Here is a 22,967-nt window from a genome sequence, read left to right on the forward strand (position 1 = left end):
CATTGTTTTAGCTAGGAACAGTTCCTGTCAAATAATGCAACTACAGCTTGTCGAAAATTAGGTTTATAACGCAATATTGCAAAAAATGTAATTATAAAGCTGCACAGATTAACCGTTTTGACAAAAAATTGTAAAAAAAATTGTCTGGGAAGAGCCAATTTTTTGTGCGAAATTATCTGAAAACAAGTGATATAAGACTGCTGACAAAAGACCAGATCGTAGTTTTTCATATTTACGTTCGACAATTAATGATTGCTAAAAGCGTTACTAACGCTTGAAGAAAAATGCATAAAACATATTTTTATCATGCATATGAAAACCTGCGATCTGATTTTTAGTCAGCAGTCTTATATGACTGGTTTTCATGCATTGTCGCACTTTTTAGGCTCATTTCAAGACTAAAAAAAGTTTTCAAAACGTTTTATCTGTGAGAGTGCAGCTTTAAGCAATATAATTTTTTTACTCGGATAAATAACGATCACGAATAACCATATATAACCAGTGTTCCAATCTTCTGTTTCTTACAAATCGTAATCGAGATAGAACATTACGTTTACATAAATACTGTATAACGTCACCGATCTGTCAACATGTCCCCAAAGCTGACCAAATCACATCAAAGTACTAGATGTCTCTGTCCGCTGGCGGCGGTTGCCCACGCCTATTTGGCCAAAACACACTGCATGGTGAGATCGTTTGTAAATGAACGTTGAAAGGGAAAACATCAAATAGTGTGTAGGCGTACTATCTGCCTCACGTGAAGTATACAATAAGCGTATACCATTTGGATCAAAGTTACATAAACCAAATATTCCTCCAAAATATACTTATTAAACATACGGTGAAATATGAAGGGACATTCTAGTTTTATTCAATATGGAAGTTCTTATCAGATTTTCCGTGAGACTCGCATTTTCCATATACAACATACGTTCAAATTATGTTACTTATTTGTTTATTTGAACAAGAACCAAACAGCAAATGACAAATGCCAAAATAAATACATGAATTCAGGCCGCAATTTCACGGACATATTTAAGTCATTGATAAACTAACAGCATTATTTAAGTCATAAATTGAATCGTATGGTGGCATACTTCTGCCACCAGATAACCATATAACTAACTAGTTAGTTAAACTAGTTAACCACTTAACTAACTAGTAAGTTATATGGTTATCTGGTGGCAGAAGTATGCCACCATAGAAAAGGAATGGAAATAAAATTATTGTTGTTTCAAATGATAATTTTTACAGTATAGTTGTATTTATGAACATTTTATTAAAATATAATAACATGCGAAAAATCCATAAATGTCCAGTGTATAGATGTATCAATATGTGATAGTCCCTTTAACGCCTAGTATAGATATATATCAGGATGAGATAGTCCAGTTAACGCCTCGTGTAGAGAGATATATTAGGATGAGATAGTCCCTTTAACGCCTAATGTAGAGATATATTAGGATGAGATAGTCCCTTTAACGCCTAATGTAGAGATATATTAGGATGAGATAGTCCCTTTAACGCCTAATGTAGAGATATATTAGGATGAGATAGTCCCTTTAACGCCTAATGTAGAGATATATTAGCATGAGATAGTGCCGTTAAGTGTCGTCCAGTGTAGATATATATATTAGCATGTGATAGTTCGTTTAACGTCCAGTGTCTAGATATATTACCATGTGATAGTCCCTTTAACGTCCAGTGTCTAGATATATTAGCATGAGTTAGTCCCTTTAACGTCCAGTGTCTAGATATATTTGCATGAGAAAGTCCTTTTAACGTCCAGTGCAGAGATATATTAGCATGAGTTAATCCCTTAAACGCCCGATGTAGAGATAGATTATCATGAGATAGTCCCTTTAACGCCCGGTGTAGAGATATAGTAGAATGAGATAGTCCTTTTAACATCAGTGTAGATATATATATATATATGCATGAGTTAGTCCCTTAAACGCCCGGTGTAGAGATGGCTTATCATGCGATAGTCCCTTTTACTTCCGCTGTAGAACTATAGTAGCATGTGATAGTCCTTTTAACATCAGTGTCGATATATATATTAGCATGAAATAGTCCCTTTTAACTTCCGCTGTAGAACTATAGTAGCATGAGATAGTCCCTAAAACGTCCAGAGTAGAGATATATTAGCATGAAGATAGTCCCTTTAACGCCCAGAGTAGAGATATATTAGCATGAAGATAGTCCCTTTAACGCCCAGAGTAGAGATATATTAGCATGAAGATAGTCCCTTTAACGTCCAGTGTAGAGATATATTAGCATGAAATAGCCCCTTTAACGTCCAATGCAGATATATATTAGCATGAGATTGTCCCTTTAACGTCCAGTGCAGAGATATATTAGCTTGAGATTGTCCCTTTAACTTTCAGTGCAGAGATATATTAGCATGAACTAGTCCCTTTAACCTTCAATGTAGAGATATATTAGCATGGACTAGTCCCTATAACCTTCAATGTAGAGATATATTAACATGAACTAGTCCCTATAACCTTCAATGTAGAGATATATTAGCATGAACTAGTCCCTATAACCTTCAATGTAGAGATATATTAGCATGAACTAGTCCCTATAACCTTCAATGTAGAGATATATTAGCATGAACTAGTCCCTATAACCTTCAATGTAGAGATATAATGACACGGAAAAGAGGTGGTTCGGAACCGAAATATAAAGAAAGTAGCCTCGATTTGATTAAGCCTGTTCATTGATAGTGATGGTCAACGCTTCTTCAGCCGAGGGAGAGGATGTAATTTCGTTTCCTTCAAACATTAATTGAGAAAAAATGTTTCATTACAAACAAAATGGCGTATTTGGAATGAAAAGTGCCGATTCTGATACCAACTTTTGCCTGGTAAGTGGACTTTTTCTTTAAATTTTGAAAAATGTATGCGTCCAGTATGTGGTGGAAAATATATTCTTCGATCGACATCTTAGTTTGGTATCATAACTTTAAAGATAAAAAAGTTATTGAACAGATGTGGCTTAGGAGGCAATGTTTACAAATGAACGTGTTGAATTTATCCACAATTTTTCGCATTTTCTCGGCAAATATGGCATATCTGTGCATGTTGTAACTGTGCTTGCATGTTTATATTCCTGTTTTCATAAACTTCATGGTTATTACTCGACTGTACATGTTTCCACGCCGATTATTTGTAAATATCATTAAATCATAGTTTATTGTTTATACAAATGATTTGCCTGAAACAGATATAGTGGTTGCATTAATAATGTCATAAAACATCTTGGGTGCACCCTTACATTTTAGATCGGTAAATTCATGTTTTGGTCGCTTCTATACACTTATTTGAGGCGCGCCCAAATGTTAATGGACGTATCATCGATGTTTTAAGGGAACACCCATTTCGTTATATTTGGGACGTTTGGACCCTTTCGATTCTGTCTAAGATTTGGGCTAAGCACAGTTGTTATGTCTATTCATTCGAATATCTCAAATATTTTGTATAGAACTTAGCTTAATATGTATGCTGACAATGTTTCAAATTTTAGCTGGTTCATTTTGTACATACCACTTTAAAAAGCATTGGATTGTCAAACGTTCGGTTAGATCAACATGTTAGTTCACCAGTTGCTTTCATATAGTTTATTGCATTGTTTTGTCAGATGCTCAAAATGAGCCTTGACTAATAAAACTTTCTTTCTGTCTTTCTTTCACAACACGGTTGTCCTTTCATGTATGATAAAGCGGTTTTGGAGCTTGATACATTTTACCTAAGGAAATTTAGTATATCATTGTGAAAGGTATGTTTATGTATAGGGGTGGATCAAGGATTCTACGTTAGAGGAGGGGGCGTAAGTTAGGGGATCAACCTTTTGGCCTGCGCCCCTCTCTCAGAACCGATATTGATTTGGTTGGCAGGGGGGTTCGGGCTACTCCCCCAAGTAAATGTTAGCAATTTTTAGTCCGAAATGGTGCATTTTGGGCATATTTCTTTTACTTTTTCTCTTATATTGAAATAAAATCTAAACTTGGACGATTTCCCCCTTGATGTGTATGCGTAGACAGTCAGTATTGTGTGTATGTGTCTCTCTTTCAGTGTCTGTTGGGCATTCGTCTTGTGCTTTTAAACAGAGTATTTGTTAAAATGTTGGCTTCTAAACTCGCCCCCTTATTATTCCTCATATTGTATTATCAATTGTACTATTAAAATCTAATTATAAAGCATGTGGATTCAACGCATTTTTGAAAGTGCTAATAGATAACGAAATGTTTTGATGCTAAATTCCGTACCAGACCCTACTAAGAATTCCAATGAAGACGCATCGAAAGGTTCCCTGTTCCCTGCCAAGCTCACTTGCACACAAGAACATATTTGCTAGAAAAATATGTTGAACGCTTGAAAATATCAAAGCAAATTAGGTGTCCAACGGTGAAATGAGTGGCCTTCCTAACCCATTTTATGTAAAGTGAGAGTCACTATCTATTCTTATCTCGTACTTAGTTTGACCTGATAATACGAACATTACTCATTAAGGCTTGCAGTGACATTTGCAACACATGGCATAATGAACTGTGCAAAAGGTATCCTACATTTATATACATGAATAGATTCAAGTATAGTTTTGTCTTATATCATAATATGATTTGAATACATATATGTTTTAAATGTTTTCAGAACAAGCTAAATAAATGAGCAGAGATATTTTGGCTTAAATTGTTTTCTAGGTGTTCGATGATTACACACTGTGGCTCTAATAATTTAACATACCAACGCAACACTGGATTAGTGTTTGCGCTAATGTTTCCACCAAGGGGATCGCCAAACATATTATAACTTAATCATGTAGAAAGTTTTTCAAATTTAAACGGTCGGCATTTAAATGCATACAGTATCTATTTGCGCGCTGGCTAGTATGGAGACATTCGCGCGAAAGCTAACACCGGTTTAGTGGTTTCGTAAAACAGCAACAGCAACAACACTACTTAAAACAACAGTAAACAAAATCTATTTCTTGAAAAAAAGGTTCTATTTAACAAGTTATTTCAAGTTTTGTATTCCGCATGTATGTATTCTAAATGTGTCTCGATTTATATTGCTAAGCTCTAAATTTAACACCTTGATCATGGCGGAGAATCATTGGAGCCATAACATCTTGCTTTACGTTGAATATGCTCCAAAGTATATAGGATCTCCGGCGCTACCCATCTTCCGTTGTGGTGCCAATTACTTGAATATGGAGGAAAATGGCGAATGGTGACTTAATCATATCTTGTCTATCGTTTTTAGAGGTTCGTACGCGTAAAACATCAGGGAATGTAGGTTCACATAGAATGGACTCATATGTTTTGTTTAATGTAAAGTTTCTAAACAAAAATCCAAATCTGATACTTGATATACTTGTATAGCTTGCCTGAGCCTAATGTCGACAACGTTAAAATCGGTTTTTATATCAAACGTGTTATCGTTTTGTAGCTTTTAGCGTTTCCGTCAAGTATTTTTTGCATTCTATTGACAATGGGTTGCCTTCTGGCACCTTTTAGAAAGTTATCTGCTATATTCGAATCCCTGGGCTAGATTTTGTGAACGCTGTGTTTCCTATACATCAGTTGTGCCACCAATGCATTGTAAAATGTTGTTTCTGGTCTCCTTGTTAATATTTACAAGTAAAGCGTTACACCATCTTTGCACGATTACCGCCATATGATCTAAATCAGCCATTTTTGTGGAGAAAGCAACATGTCTGGCGGAGTTTTTCAAAGATTTGTTTTAAGACATTACAGACTTATTTATTTTGTACAAGAACTTTATTCGCAACAAGAATAATTTAAGGAATTATGTTAAACATTATTTATTAACAGTGAATTGTTTTAATTAAGAGTATAAGTAAAAATAGAGCTGTCTTCCTACAAGTTTTCGCAAAGTGGAATTTACCCGTTTTACCCATATTAATAATGAACTCGGCCGCTCGGGAGATTAAAACCGCGTCGCTCACTGAAAATGTCATGTGGCCGTTCCGTGGTCTAGTGGTAACACACTTGACAGTTAATCCATGGGTCGCAGGTTCGATTCCCGCCGCACCACTAAAACACTAATCGGCTTCCGGGATGGGCTTAATTGGGGGTCCAGTGCTATACACTGGTGCACGTTAAAGAACCAGGGTAGCTCTAACCAGGGTTACATTCTGTCTGTGTACTATGCTCCAAAAACGTAAAAATGACTAACAATCTTATTGGAGCACTCGACAAATGGGCAAGGCCCGAGTGCGAGTATAAATAAACACACTCACGCACACACGCACGCACACACACCCACGCACGCACACACGCACACACGCACGCACACATACACACACCGGATAGCGTCGATTGAAGGCTATAAAAAGATTCTTCACCCTCTGGCTGCCACGCAATGATCCAAGGCATTGCGATCTGTGGGATAGAATGGTACCAGGAACTATAGGGTTATCTGGTGTTCCAGTTCAATTAGCCACATAAAGCATTGCGATCTTATATGGTGAACGGAGCTAGTGGCTGGAAACTCTAGTAAGCTTCATAACTGTCATCTGGGTGGTGTGATGATCCAGGCAAGTACGCCCAATATATACTGTTGGATAGAATAGCATCAGGGACGTGGTATATCTTGGGGTCTCATGGTGTTCGGGTCAAGGAGGCAGATACATAGATCAATGCGATCTAGTCGGGTGGACAGAGCTGGTAGCTAGGAACTCCAGGAGTCAAATACCTGGTATCTTTGTTAGTCAAATATAAATGTGAATACATTGTAGAACGTTTATCTACTCTACAGAATCTAACGGAGTTTGGAGTATTCATTGTCACGTTTTATTACCTTTATATTTGATAAGATTAACGTTTGAAATCTTCTACCCAATTGCAGAATCACTCGTACTAGTATATGTTTTAACAGTCAACTTGTGACTTTTCAGCATTGTCGGTGCTTGTCTTTTGCTGCTTGAAAATACAAAGTAAGCTCATGTTATTTTGTTATAACTAAACTATTATCACCATTTCTTTCTATTTATTAAATTTTAAATCTTCAATATATTAACCTTAACCTTACCTCCTGTAGTATTTGACAAAACAAACTTCAACAGTCTGCTGTGGTAACTGTATTTTGTTATTCGTGCGTGTTTGATGTCCAGTTTCTCGTTTAATGTCCTTGATCTGTATGCCTTTCGACATAAATTAAGCTTAAAGATTAGGTCAATTGTTTCCATTGTGTTAATGATATATTATCATACACCTGAATGGATATATTATCATACACCTGAATGATATATGATCATACATCTGAATGGATATATTATCATACACATGAATGGATATATTATCATATACCTGAATGGATATATTATCATACACTGAATGGATATATTACCTAAATGGATATATTATCATACACCTGAATGGATATATTATTATACACCTGAATGGATATTTAAGGAATGAATTGCGGGGTTGATGTCAATATCGGGGTATGAACGCAATTGGGTTGGTCAATGTGTGTGGAGTCCGAAGGACTCCACGCGTACTTTGACCAACCCCATTGCGTTCATATCCCCGATAATGACATCAACCCCGCAATTCATTCCTAATATTTACACCAATAGTTCATTATTCCATTCAAGAATTGTTAAAAAAAATACTTCATTTCATTTAAGAAAACCTTTCAGTAACCCGTTCTTACCCATTCGGTAAATAGAACGACCCGACTATAACCGGAAACATTTTTTTTTCAAATGACGTCACAATAACGCGGGAAAAGATCAACCACTTGAAATCACTTTAAAACGTAAAATTGAAACACTTCTGGTACCAATATATTTGAAATATAATAAACTAACACTAAAAATGTTGATCTATATTTTACGGGACCTGCAGACACAATACAACCAATAACAAGATCAATAGCTTTCATGTATATTGTTATGCAATGAATTACGATCCGAACATATCCGAAGATGTTGCGTTCATCGATTGATGAACGCAATTGCCGAAAGGCAGTTCATTTAAGGAATGGAAGTTGAGGTGTAAATATATTATCATACACCGGAATGGATATATTATTATACGCATAGACACAGGTGACTGCATTCAAGTAAACCATTTTCATTGTACACTGATTCTAGTTCACTAATTAAGGCAAAATTGTTTCAGCTGTATCAACTATCGCATGTTTGGATTGTGGAGATGGCGTGGAGTCATTGTCGCAATGTAACACGTTCAAGGAATGCGGGCCTACGGAGGTAAGACCATGTTTTTCACACGGTGTTAGTAGTAAAAATTATGAGACACTATATAAATATCAGATGCCATGGAGGGTGATAGCATATATTGTCAACCCGAGAATATAAATGTGAGACCAAGGCGTTAGCCAAGGTTAACATTTATTGACGTTTTGAGGATAAACATTATATGCTATAACCCTCCATGGTTTGATAATTATTTAATTTACCGAAAACTATTGTTTAAACTAGTAACGTATTCAATTATACAAAGTCGATCAGATCAATTATCAACTATGAAATAAATAAGTTTTTCCGGTGTAATTAGTACGTCATATGACAAACTGTTTCCTGGTTATTAAAATATATATTTTTAAATTTTTTCCGTCTTTTAATATTTATATAAAAACTACAAAAAAATCCCAGTAGTCGTAAGTTTAAACAAATACCTCGTTCAATAACACACTTAAAATGGCCGAGGAGTTCCGAATGCGGTAATAACGTGAAACAGAAAAACCAACATTTACAGACCAGAACCATGGAAACTCTAACATAAAACTCCACTAACATCACACTTCAAATATAATATATACAGACCTATAAAACTAGGTGTGTTTTTTTATCAATCACGGATTTTCAAATTAACAAATTTACTGGTACATTTATGAATAAATTCAACACAGACATAATGACATTAATTTAAAAAATAATGAATTATCAAATAACAAGTTTGTTGATGAGTTCACAATCAGTGCTTTTTCAGAACGGAGTAAGTTTTGGTCCAAAATATATTTTTCTGCAAAAAGTCGACTCTATCTTTTGGAAATTCCTAGTGACTATTATAAGACCCACGCGAGGGTAACATTACTATTTATATCACCGGGTAAAACGCACAGTACGGATTTGCTTGTGTCGTGTAAATGAGGATTGAACATGGGCACATTTGGCAGTTTTTGTTATACCAAAACCCCCGAATTTGAAATTTAAACCGAAGGGAGGGTAGGGGGTGAAGCGGTTAACATGTTGTCCGTAAATGAACTAATTTCGATCAGCGTAATCCCAAATAAGCCCTAGCTACGCGCCTGGCAGTTCACTTAGGAAAAATAATACGGAAAAACTAAATAATGATGACTAAGGTAATTCTATAAAATGAAAGTCACGTGAGGTATAAAAATACATGATATTGTATAATATATTTAATTGTATGTGTTTTTGAGTACATATTTTACCATCGAATGTATTTCTACATGTGACATTTTGTTCAGTGGCTAACGATCGTTCTTGATATATGCACATGCTTATTCAATTAAATTTGCTTATTTAGAGTATTTAGACCTAGAAGAATGAAACAAAGGGCAATCTATATCCCATTAGTTGCAAACTTCATCAAACGGGTAGAAATGACCCTGGGTTTCTTTCTATTATCGGAAATCAGTCAGATTAAGATCAGAAATATGGATATATGTCGAAGAGTGGTTGCATTACGTCGCATTTCGGTTAGATTTGGTCAATTGACTTTGAGGAAATGCGTTTAAAAAACTTTTTTACTATAAAGCCGACGGTCATCCGGGAGGGAAACCAGACGTCATCCTGAAGTCAACCCGGCATCCTTTGCCATATCGTTTATGCACATGTACATTTTAGGCGTGCTACATAGAAAGATATATAAACCTTGGCAGTGGAGTTCAACAATTCAAAGCCGGATGCAGGAATATGTCTGTAAGTTCCAAAAATATTATTCAAACGAGGTCATTCAACGACGATTGTTAATTAGTCAATCTAGCAAAATCATAAAGAAACCCCACTTTCAATACATGTAGCTATATTTGCCAATTTAAATGTTTGGACATTTATTTTTGTCAACAAATGTAGATTGTTAAAATTCTATATTTTATATAATAATATATAAATAGTTAAAAGGAACTCTTTTTAAGCCTTATTTTTACATGTATAGCTGTGTACAATATTGAAATGCGTGGAAGACATGGGAAAGCCTGTGGATATTCCGCATAGCGGTAAACGACAAGAGGACCTGCTGCCCGTCTGTGACATGTGCTGCTATAACGACACGTGTAACCTGAAGGGGTGTGGCAGTGATTACAATGGTATGGGCTATTTCTGGGTAGGACTATTCCACACACGCACACACGCACGCACGCACGCACGCACGCACGCTCGCACTCGCACGCACGCACCCCCCCCCCCACACACACACACCTTCAACGATATCTACAATTAAAAATAACGTAACAGTGTCTATATTGGTAAGGACTGTTTTACATACACAACATACACAAAGACATGCAGTCTCTATTGGAGAACGTGTGGCTAGAAAGACACGTGCAACCTAAACTGATTTGACATTATTATGTACAGCGTTATGGGTCATTTCTTCCTACATATTTACATGTATTTTCCGTTTATTAAATGTTTTACTGCAAAGCTTGTTTTACATTCATGTACTTATAATGAACAAATTGATTGTATTTATATCTGACATACTATGGCTGGTTTTACAACGGTTAGAATCATTGCATATGCATGCTTATTAATATCGTCTCTATTTGTATAGCATATATCGAGCAGCAACAACCCATATGATGCATCTTTCTGTATTCAATAAAATACATAGAGGATTGTTTGTTAAGAAGAGCCAAAACAATAGAGCTTGCTATACCGCGCATATGTACAACTAACGCTACAAACAACCTATGGTGGGTTACTGTGGGTTACTGTGGTATTTTAGAAAAGGAAAAGGATTTACCAGCTATCAAAATGAGTTTTTTGAACCAGACTTAGGACCAGAAAGCTTTTTTGTAAAATTACACCTTATACTTTTTCAGAAAATGGCGATAGGGCGTGGAAATGTTTTAACTGCGAGGACGTATATGGAAACAACACGTGCTCTAAAACCACCGAATGCGCGAAAGATACTCACGTGAGGGTTTCAATTTGTACTCGCTGCTTAATTGATTTTAGTTATTTACATAACTGGGTTTCCACATTCCGGTAAAGATAAAAAACAACATAATTAGTTAATTAATTAATTAATTAATTAATTAATAGGTCATTGAAAATCATGTTGTATATGATACTATTAGTGTAGCAGATGATGCTATTAGTGTAGCAGATGATACTATTAGTGTAGCAGATGATGCTGTTAGTGTAGCAGATGATACTATTAGTGTAGCAGATGATACTATTAGTGTAGCAGATGATACTATTAGTGTAGCAGATCATACCATTAGTGTAGCAGATGATACTATTAGTGTAGCAGATGATGCTATTAGTGTAGCAGATGATACTATTAGTGTAGCAGATGATGCTATTAGTGTAGCAGATGATGCTATTAGTGTAGCAGATGATACTATTAGTGTAGCAGATGATACTATTAGTGTAGCAGATGATACTATTAGTGTAGAAGATGATGCTATTTAGTGTGTCCATTAAAACAATACACTGCTCTTAGTACCGGAACATGAGCTTGGGGAAACCAGAATGTTTATAATTACGGGTTTTATCTATCATTTTCAATACAACATCCACTAAGACAAGCAGACAACCATGGTTAGGCACACTCCGAGTAACATACTCTGTATATGAAGATAGAACTCGAAATGAGAGTGGCATTTATCTCCTATATAAAAAGGACACATTAAGAAAAGCCGGAATATGATATCTTAACACCGTTAGACTTAAAATGGTATGTGTCATTTGTTTAAGGCCACTCTTTTTCAGAAATGTGGATCCGCCAAAAACAATAACCGCTTGCATCTCCATCCATTCACAAGTTACCGTTTGGAGTGCATGTCACTCGCAGTATGTACTTTATGTTTCAAGGTTTATAAACTGTTTTATCAATACTAAAGTCATTTTTCAATATTCCGTTTGATATCACATTAATCCAGGTTTGATATGTGATGTTACGAGCCAATGGCACGGCAGTCAGTACCAGATATTGTGAGGAAATGCTTGTACACGACATATTACCACAACTATAGTACTATCGTTTTGAAACGTGAAGTATTCTTAACAAACGCTAATACAGTCGAACCCCGTTGGCTCGAACTCGCTTGACTCGATCTCCTCGTTGGCTCTAAATGGATGTAAAGGATCGATTTTTTTCTACTGATTTAGAAGGTAAGCATTTCCGCTTCGCTCAAATTTCACGAGGCTCGATGTATTTTCGGCGGTCCCTTGGAGTTCGAGTCAACGGGGTTCGAACGTACGTTTAGACTGGCCATGGGAAGTGCATATGACTTGTCATCAGTTTTTTAAATTAATTTTGTCAACCTTATTGTTATTAGAAGCAAATGTTATTTCGTCACAGTATTGTAACGTCCTCGAGAGAATCCAGACACTAAATCCCGATCCCGCGGACTGGACGGCAACGTGCTGTGATGGGAACTTGTGCAACTGGAACCCTATGGCCGGAGACAGGAGCGTGCATCACCTAGGTTGGTAAAACGCTGAGAACACAGCAATATTACCTTTGATAATACATATGCTGTTGACGATTAAGGCCATTAAGTGTTGCACGTGTCCACGCGGTTGTCGTACAAATAGGAGCAGCAAATATATTTAAGAAATATTACACACCACTGAGGGTCATATGACATTATAAGGACCGGCCAGTCAGCTACCAAAGGTGTATATGGACCGAGGCGTTAGCCGAGGTCCATTCACCTTCGGGGGCTGACTGACCGGTCCTTATAATGACATATGGCCCGAAGTGGTGTGTTATATTTCTTATATTATACCGAACACTTTTCATTACAAGACAATATTTAAAGCGATTTAAATGTGTTTTATTTAACAAACCTGATTATGTTTACTTGCGACAATTTTTCGCCTTTGTGAAAATAGCAAGCCGCATTAACCAATCGTATGACGTCAGCGGTCCATATTACATTTTTAGGCGAGGTCCGGACCGGCCAAAAATATAATATTGACCGCTGACGTCATAAAACTGGCTTTTCATTAAAGGCCCCGAAGGTGAATGGACCTCGGCTTACGCCTCGGTCCACATACACTTACGGAGGCTGACTGGCCGGTCCTTATAATGTCATATGGCCTTCAGTGGTGTGTTATATTTCTTAAATATATACAAATCTGTAGCCCAAGTTGGTATTTTAGTGTACAACACACTTAAGTTCAGAAACTACTTGACTGAATTGATAAATATGTTAAATAACCATGTGGTGTTTTAATTGAAGGCTTAATAAATGCTTATTAAGCATTTGTTTTTGTTTTATCAGACAATTTTAAAACTGTTTATAACTTTTCAGTAATTCATTTAACTGTTTGATTGGTAGGTTGTGACATGATACATGGTAGAAAATAGTGACCGAGCAGGATATAAAAAACCAACATCGTCACGAATATCATGCAACATATGGGCATTCGTACGCTTTGTTTACAACAGCACTAGCATTCATTAAAGCAGTTATTTTGGTATAAAACGAGAATATTGTGAGTCGGTGTATTATCACGACTATCATGCTAAGTATTGTCATGCGTACGCTTTATTTACAACACCACTAGAACGTAAAGGAAATTGCTTAAGTAAGGCAAGAAACATCGCAGACTATCAGCTATCTCTGTGTGTAAAAAATACCTTTCTAATGAAAACTGCACGAATCAGTGATGATTTATTGGCTATATTGCAACTGTTTATATTTTCAGTGAACACTAAACCTTGTCCAACGTCGCTAAGTAAGTAAAGGTGCTCAGCGTTTTCTGATGTGCATTCGCCTACTAGTATAGTATTAATAAACTGCAGTTATACATATACATGTAAATGAATACAAATTCAACTGACAACCAGTAAATAAATTATATTTTCCTAACAAAACAGGTAAATAAACATATTTAGTTATAGTCGTTAGTCGTCTGCATGTCAACCAAGTGTTTTAGTCGTTAGTCGTCTGTAAGTCAACCAAGTGTTTTCTAACTGATTGATTGCCCTGATATGAATCCGCAATATTGACTTATTTTAAACATTCTTTCTGTACAAGTTTTCCCTCGATGAATGAATAGAAAATGAACGCTAAATGTAATATTTCCACGTAGAGACAACCACCAGTAAAAATAAAAAGATCACTCCTCCAGACACATGGTAATACTATACTATAATATGTGCAGTTCATTTAAGCTGCACTCTCACAGATTGAACGTTTTGACAACTTTTTTTACTTGTCTTGGAACGAGCATTTTTTGCGTAAATATCTGCAAACCAGTGATAAAAGACTGCTGACAAAAGATCAGATCGCAGCTTTTCATATTTCCGTCCCAAAATTGATGTTTTTTTGCATTATGCGTTAGTAACGGTTTAAGCCATAAAACATTAAATTTGGAATGGAAATATGAAAATCTGCGATCTGATCTTTTGTCAGCAGTCTTTTATCACTGGTTAGCAAGTATTTACGCAAAAAATTGCTAATTCTAAGATAAAAAATAAAAAAGTTGGAAAACCGGTAAATTTGTGAGAGTGCAGCTTTAAAATTCCTTAATATTGCAGGACAGTCTTTAATGCTTCCAAAACTTATAGATATTTATATATTTAAATTTAGTCAGGCCGACAACGACTGAGAGACCAAAACAACCATATACAACAACAACAACACACCCTACCCCAACAACAACAACAACAACAACAACAACAATGCTTCCTACAACAACGACAACCCTTCGAAAAACAACTACAACAGCACGTGCTACATCTACAACAACGCGTGCTACAACAACACCAACAAGAACAACAACGCTTCCTACAACTACAACAACGCGTGCTACAACAACACCAATAACAACAACGCTTCCTACAACTACAACAACGCGTGCTACAACAACACCAATAACAACAACGCTTCCTACAACTACAACAACGCGTGCTATAACAACACCAATAACAACAACAACAACAACGCTTCCTACAACTACAACAACGCGTGCTATAACAACACCAATAACAACAACAACAACAACGCTTCCTACAACTACAACAACAACAACAACAACAATGCGTGCTACAACAACAATAGCACCCTCAACAACAAGAACAATACGAAGTAGTACCGCAAAACGTATTTTTTTTCTATTGAACATACTAATTGGAAAATCAAATCACTTCAGAACATTTTTTACTTATTTTGGGAAATGTTTTTTTCGTCGTCGCTGCATGCAAGAACTATTTGCCTTTTATCTGGTCATGTACTAATGGTAAATTCAGATACTGAAATCTTATCTAAAATACACATGTATTCAATTTGATAATACAACATGCGCATCTTCACATGTTGTACACAACTACACCTACAAAAAACACGTGCACTTTGTGATGTCACTGTATTCATTTTGCAACCAGTTATCGATAATCGATAAACAAATTGATTTTCTATAAGAAAATGAACTCACTGTTTGTACATGTACATTCTGATATTGCAGACTGGGCATCCTGGGAGCAGTACGTAGCGTGTCAAGTGAGATCTTGCTCTGAGCAGTGGGTCAGAGACCGGCAAGCTGACATCAACACGTGCTGTGATACAGGGAACAACATGTTTTGTTACCGCCTTCCACGCGATAGCATCAATCAAACACTTTCAAGCTGCTCGAGTAAGCAACTCAATAATCCGATATTGTCTTCATTTATTTTTTTCCTTTCAATGTTATTGTCAGTAAAAAATGCCTCTTATTGATTACGGCCCCTGTGGCACCCCGATTTGTTAAATCTGCCGGACACTGCTCTCGAACCAGTATATATATGTGATAATCATTCGTGTAATAATTATATTTTCAAAACAATACTTCTAACAAAAGTCGAGCGTTGAAAAAGCAGTTTTTCCCGTCTTTAATAAAAGAATGGAAAATACAAGCCTTAAGTGTGCTGTGAAAAGCGAAGAACTGTCACTTACATTATGATATTCCAAATATTGAAATGATGTATTCTCAGCTATCTGTAAAAAATGCGACGTTCCTGGATCAGTGTCCTGTCTGTCCAACTACCACGATGTCACGTGCTCTCCGCCAGACAATTTCTGTATTAACACTGTGGAGGTCCTCTCAGACAATACTAACGTTTACGACCGAAAGTATGTATTGCCTTTACATTAAAGATAACACTCCATCACTATCAAAACTGACGGAGATTGTGTCAACATTAACCATCAAAACTGTACATATCTACAATTTTTTTACAATATTTAACTTCGACCAAATAGGTTAAAAAATACGGTCATGTTATGAAAATTAGCCGCAAAAGCAAACGATATCTGTATTGGGTTGAAAAAAATCAGTGTTGTAGTACAGCCGAAACTCACAATGTCGACCACTGGTGACTCGATTTTCTGGTCGAACTCAGTTCCCGATGAATTTGTTCATTCCGTTTCTCTATGAAATAATTCCGCTTCTATATGTCTATTTTTCAATTCCAATGTTCGGTACATCGAAGTCATATTTCAGTACCTGCGGTCGAATTTCACACATTTCCTTTATACTATATATCAACTTGCAGATCAGGTTTCGACTTTACATTTCATATGTTTCTTCAGTAGTTTTTGAAGTATTCTAATTCATACAAGTGATAACCTTATTTTGCGTTGAGTGAAGAAGAACTTCTTTATGACGTTTAAATGCTAGTTGTGGGTTTACCGTTTCATTAAATATGGATACTATCAATACGATAGTCTGATTGATTATCAGTTTTCTTTAGAAAATTGCAATCAAGGTATGTTAACTGGAATAATGTCAGTTTTATTACCTATAAACTATGGTAACATTGAACCTCTGTCTGATAATATGATTCTGTTTTAGATGCGGTAACCATGACACATGTCTTCGGGACTGGTGGCAGAGTACGTCGGATGATGATCATTGCACGCAAGGACACTTTCAACGGCCAGGCACGAAGTGCACATTCTGTTGCCAAGGCGACAGATGTAACATACCAATCATACCCGCTAACAAAGACCTCTGGATTAACAATGTTCACTCTGTGGTAATTGGGTAAAAACTGATCACGGAATTACCGCTAGTATATACATGTATAGAGAACTCACCAGACTGAAAAAGACATTGCAGATATCTTAACTGGGATGTCTCTGCCAAACATCTTCATGAGTTAACATGTTTTATGCTTGCAAATAAATTTACGTTCCGCATATAAAGTCTACTTTGTACAGGCATGTGAAGTTGGCCGAAAAGCAACTGCCGGAAAACATTTCCCTCCACACCTAATTTTTTATATATATGCTTGTAGTAAACGGTGTTTTGGTGAAACAAGACAGCTTCATTTTTAATTTTATTAATATGATTATGATGAACATCCCGCTAAATACAGCATTGACAATACTAAAAAAATAAAGACTCTTTAACATCATAAAATATTAAAAGTAGATGGGAATGACTTACAAAACTCAATAGTAGGTACTAGGTACTTGCTCTCTGAATAAAAACACGTTTTGGATGTTTTAAATGTGAGCACAATTTTACGACGAAAAACATTGATCAGAGGTTCGTCGTTTAAAAAAATGAAAAGAATGACAGCTATGACAGGATTGATGAATATCCAAAGACGCCGGCAGGACACAGGAATGGTTAGAATTCAACAATTGGGTCTTTTATATTGACAAAGGAACATGACTTCTCTATTGTTAAGTCAATAATGTAAGAGCATTTCATGTGAACTCAAATCAACGTTAAACTACTTTTGTTTGGGGTGTAACTCCCGAACAATTAATTCTGATTGATGAACCGGCATCTCAGTCATTTTTCGTGTGTGTAATAAGATCTACTTAATATATCCAAACAATTGTAAATCAGTGCAGAGCTATTTTGTTATTCAATCTCATAAGAGAGCTTATCTCCGTGAACAGTTGATTTCGAGTGTAGTGAATTCATTATGGCCTGTATGTATCTACTGTATTTATTATATTTGATTCTTCTGTAAGTTTTTTTTAAATCAATGAGGTGAGTTGGAGTACCCTTTTTTTCTTATCATTTTAGTAATTCAATAATTACAAACATACAACTGAAATAGTTGCACTTGCGTGCTGTAACCACATCTGAGATATAAGTCAACCTTACTTTTTACAATCTAATCAAGGGACTTAGCTCAGCACTAGTAAAGTCATTGTGATATGACTTTACGATACTAAAACCTGGAACTCTTCAGCAAAGGTTAATATTTAATTAAATATTTCCTTTGAAGCGCACAATTTCCATTCTTTGTTGTTGCATGATTTGATAATTTACATAATCACGTGATAGTATGAATGTATGTATCGAAGTCCGCCTGGGCTAGTTCATTTAAGGAATGAATTGCGGGGTTGATGTCATTATCGGGGTATGAACGCAATTGGGTTGGTCAATGTGTGTGGAGTCCGAAGGACTCCACGCGTACTTTGACCAACCCAATTGCGTTCATATCCCCGATAATGACATCAACCCCGCAATTCATTCCTTATATTTACACCAATAGTTCATTATTTCATTCAAGAATTGTTAAAAAAATACTTCATTTTATTTAAGAAAACCTTTCAGTAATCCGTTCTTACCCATTCTGTAAATAGAACGACTCGACTATAACCGGAAACATTTTTTTCAAATGACGTCACAATAACGCGGGAAAAGATCAACCATTTGAAATCACTTTAAAACGTAAAATTAAACACTTCTGGTATCAATATATTTAAAATATAATAAACTAACACTTTTAAAAATGTTGATCTATATTTTACGGGACCTGCAGACACAATACAAACAATAACAAGATCAATAGCTTTCATGTATATTGTTATGCAATGAATTACGATCCGAACATATCCGAAGATGTTGCGTTCATCGATTGATGAACGCAATTGCCGAAAGGCAGTTCATTTAAGGAATGGAAGTTGAGGTGTAAATATCAGGTGTTGATGAATCTGTATTTTCTTGACTTTACCTGCGCGTTTTCTCATCCACCTAAAACCAAATTATGTTTTATACTATAGCTATATGTTTCAGTAATTTCGATATAACAGAGTAAAAAAAAAATGATAAAATATGTGTTATTCCTATTTAACCGGGAAAACTGTTTGAACCAAAATCTTCTTTACAAATGCAAATCGTAAGTATTTAAAGCTACATAGAATTTAAGTTATTCAGAAAGTCTCTATGCTAATTTCGCAAATGACGTTGTCGCGCATAATTCCGATCTTACTTAGATTATACTTTCGTGTTTTGTTTTTTTTGCATTTTGTAATTGCATTGTTTATCATTCTGAGATTAAAAATGGCAAAAAGTTGAAGAAGATAAGTTTACATCACTAAAAGCATGCTCGACCCTGGTCTTTATATACACTAGATTCTCTATTGACACAGAGCCCGGGCTTTGCTAATTTGCATATTACTAACCAAGAAAGCATACGTACTATGAACGTTCTTTCGTCTATAACGGAATGTTATATTATGAACGCACATCCGCCGCTTACCGCGGACCATTACATTACTTTCCCCTCCGGGAAGACTCGTACCGAGTCTTGGTCTGGGAAACTCAAGGGTAAGGCAGCTCCGTTCCGCCAGTTGTCAATAACCCATCGCTGCCACCGTTTGAAACGTGTGCGGAGTGTACCGAGCGGCTGTACACTATTTTATCAAACTAATGGCAGAACTCTTAAATATATGACAAAAGATGAAACTATATAATATTTTTCCTCAAGGTGACTTAAACTTTTGATTGTGTACAAATGATCTTGATTAAGCTCCAAATAAATAATCACAAAATAACTATAAAAGAAGTTTTGTATAAGTAATTTTCCTTTAAGCAAAATGCCTATTATCAACTTATTAAAATGAATTTCAAACTCTTTAAATCTACTGCTTTGCCGATGATCTCGGTGAATTACCAGAAAGCTGGGCTTTCTTGAATAAAACACTTAGTTGTAACTTTCAAAATTTAAATGCTTATCAAAATTTAAATGCTTATCAATTATGAAATACCAGATAGCAGAGCTTTCTTGGTATATACATAAAATACGTTCACTTTCTTTGCTTTTACAAGCTATAAATACGCTCAAAATATATCAAACAGGAAATCAGAGCTTTCTCTGAAATATTGCTGAAATTCCAACTTACTATGCCTCACAATATAGCTGAGCTTTCCAGCAAGAGCATAGAAGTGTAGGCATTAAATGAACTATCGTATCTTTCAACAAGAACACGGTCCACTCGTCAGCTATTAACTACACAATACGTCAAAGCAGAGCTTTTCGGTAAAGACAGTTAATATTTAGAAAAGCAACTACAGTTCAAGTTGATTAGTATCAATTATTTCTTGATGACAACTGTATGGTAATTGTATATAGAATGACGATATTATCAGCATTCTGATTGGACAAAATTATTCTTAACTAAATTACTATCAAAGATGATTCTGGCAAGCGAGATTCACTTTGCGTTTTAATATAACGATACAGATTATGCATAACGCTTATTAAAAGTTAAATAAACAAAAGAGCGATTCATATCAATAATAAAAACTTTACAAAAGTATTCCAGTCCTTAATATGTTTCTTTTATGTGAAGAAATAACACTATTTACCTTTAAAGTTTTCAAGAGTTTTCAAAACAGTTGAAGTTTTGACGATTTGGCAATAACAATAAAAAGGGAAACAACTTCTTAAGTTACAGTCAACTGTTTTACACGGCTGTGGTTAAATTCGTCACACGTGTTATGTTTCTTTGTTTCATTGCTTCAAAATATTTTAATAGCGTTTCATTTCAGCTCGGAACCTTTCCTTCAATTCAAATAGTACTGTAAAAAATACCGTTGTTTCTTTCAATATTTATTGATTCAATTTGATAGATTTACTCAAATAATTTGTAGAGTCGTTTCATTACAAAAACATCAATCTACTTAAATATTTTACAAACGTGTCTTCAAAAGGGCCTTTTTACTGAGACACGGTACCCAGAAGAGAAAATCAAACACATCCATATTTAAAGAAAAAAACATAAAACTAGCACTATTTGTTTGTCTTTAAGCAGCAATATATATTTTGAAACCAAAATAGTAAGAGGTGGTCTTTTGTAAAATGTGAGTAGCATACATGTGTGTCTGATTAGGTGTTCGTGAATAGAACTGTATTTTTGTCCGTGAACGACGATTGATGTATTTTGTAGTATAGCTTGTTCAAATTAGCCCAGAACTGATGCCTTCTAGTGAATTATTCTTTGAGTCTGAACTAATTTTGTGAATAAATGTAAAATTTATCTCAATTTTGCATTGTAAACTTAAAATTAAGACGTTTTTAAAACAAAATGTTGAGATTGGGCCTTTTCCATCATGTAAAGCCAATTGTTATGAAAAAATGATAAATGTGTTATCAACAAAAATGCAATAAATTATAATGCCAGGTCTTAGTTAAGACAATAAGTTAGTAAGAATGTAACTTTCACTCTCCATTTTGTGCAATACGCAGTAATGTGTTCCGTTTGAAGGGTGTTAGTAAACGATTTTCGATTGTCATATTATTATACATAACCAGAGCTTTTCAAATAAACAGTGTTACAAAACATGTAAACTTTGTTTTTATTTGATACGCTTGCTAGTAAATATATGACACAATTACAGACTTGAACTTGATTCCAGGCCCCCTAGGTGAGCTATATAAGCAGTATCAGAAAAATCCTCCTTGAAAATATTCTCCGACGTTATTGATGTTTACAATATGTGGCCTTAACCTGGCAAGGGCATTTAAACAGAGAATAAGTTAATGTTTTGGCAACTTCGCATGTCCCTGTAGTTTCCATTGTAGGGTTATTATGTATGATCAGCGACCAGGCTGGTAATGAAATGTGCCCAAGATTGTAAGCCCGTTACTATTGTAACCAAGAAAGGTAAGGTGATTAAAAAAATAAAAAGTCAGTGGATTTATATTTCAATCTTGTCACAAATGGTATAAGTCACATGGTCACAACTGAATCGATCAGGCTGGTAATGAAACTTATTTTGGACATATTTAACCCATAAATTATGTTACCAGGTGTTTGTAAGGTTATGTGGAAAAAAATGGTGCAGTAAAAGAGCGAACTAAGTGAAAAGTTGACAAACCGTGTTTAAGGAATTTACTTCTGTGTGGTTTGCGATATTGGATTGCATTGGGGCGAAGATGTCATCCGATTAACCTTGTGCTGCCAACGTTTTATTGCTAAACTTTACTTAACTTTATTAAGAATTGCTGTCATATACAACTGAAAAAAATACCATTGCAACGATTTATTTTCATTATAAGTAAACCAGGTTAATCTAAAAAAAGATTCGGATTGGCGGAAATTTCTGAACATGTACGATCGAAAAAGTAGTCCCTGTCTAGTGTTTAATACGGAAACTTGTGTAACACGGGATTTTTTGTCCGATCATTTGTAATTTTCAATAAAAAATGCAATATTTTTGACAGAATATTTATAGGTATATAATAAATATAAATATCAATAAAATCAAGATCACAATAATAATTACTTCCCAATTATGACCAGCCGATATTATAAAGGCTACATACCATTGCCATGTCACTCTCAGATACCGAAGTGAAATTGTCGATATGTTGCCAGTAGGGCGAATCGAATTGAACAAAGAACATATAAATGATATACAGTCTTTATTAACATCATCAGTTTAATGTTTCTCAAACAACTAATGATGTTGTGTATTTTAACTGTATAAAATATAATATATTGCACCGATAGCTAAATCTTACGAGCGAAATA

At 35.3% G+C, this 22,967-nt stretch overlaps 1 protein-coding gene and 1 long non-coding RNA gene across 2 annotated transcripts; both read left to right on the forward strand.

The window, feature by feature from the left end:
* Positions 1–4,512: 4,512 nt before the first annotated feature.
* LOC128222925 (uncharacterized) lies at positions 4,513–9,933 on the forward strand. The gene is made up of 4 exons (XR_008259254.1): positions 4,513–4,561; positions 6,925–6,963; positions 8,156–8,244; positions 9,868–9,933. It is a non-coding gene; the product is annotated as an uncharacterized LOC128222925 (long non-coding RNA).
* Positions 9,934–14,265: 4,332 nt separating this feature from the next.
* LOC128223544 (probable serine/threonine-protein kinase clkA) lies at positions 14,266–16,307 on the forward strand. Its single transcript, XM_052932820.1, has 4 exons — positions 14,266–14,291; positions 14,865–15,293; positions 15,670–15,837; positions 16,175–16,307. Exons 1-3 carry the CDS (start codon positions 14,266–14,268, stop codon positions 15,719–15,721), a joined length of 507 nt encoding a protein of 168 aa, XP_052788780.1. The 3' UTR covers positions 15,722–15,837; positions 16,175–16,307.
* The last annotated feature ends 6,660 nt before the right edge of the window (positions 16,308–22,967 follow it).

The sequence above is a fragment of the Mya arenaria genome, chromosome 17 (genome assembly GCF_026914265.1).
Source record: "Mya arenaria isolate MELC-2E11 chromosome 17, ASM2691426v1".
Classification (NCBI taxonomy): domain Eukaryota; kingdom Metazoa; phylum Mollusca; class Bivalvia; order Myida; family Myidae; genus Mya; species Mya arenaria.

What these genes read in the sequence shown, in the direction of transcription:
- LOC128223544 (XM_052932820.1), top strand. Translation starts at nt 14,266, where the DNA reads ATGAACGCTAAATGTAATATTTCCAC. An exon ending in GCTAAATGTAATATTTCCAC is followed by an intron (nt 14,292 to 14,864) that starts GTAGAGACAACC and finishes CTACCCCAACAA; the next exon opens with CAACAACAACAACAACAACA. An exon ending in AACAACAAGAACAATACGAA is followed by an intron (nt 15,294 to 15,669) that starts GTAGTACCGCAA and finishes CTGATATTGCAG; the next exon opens with ACTGGGCATCCTGGGAGCAG.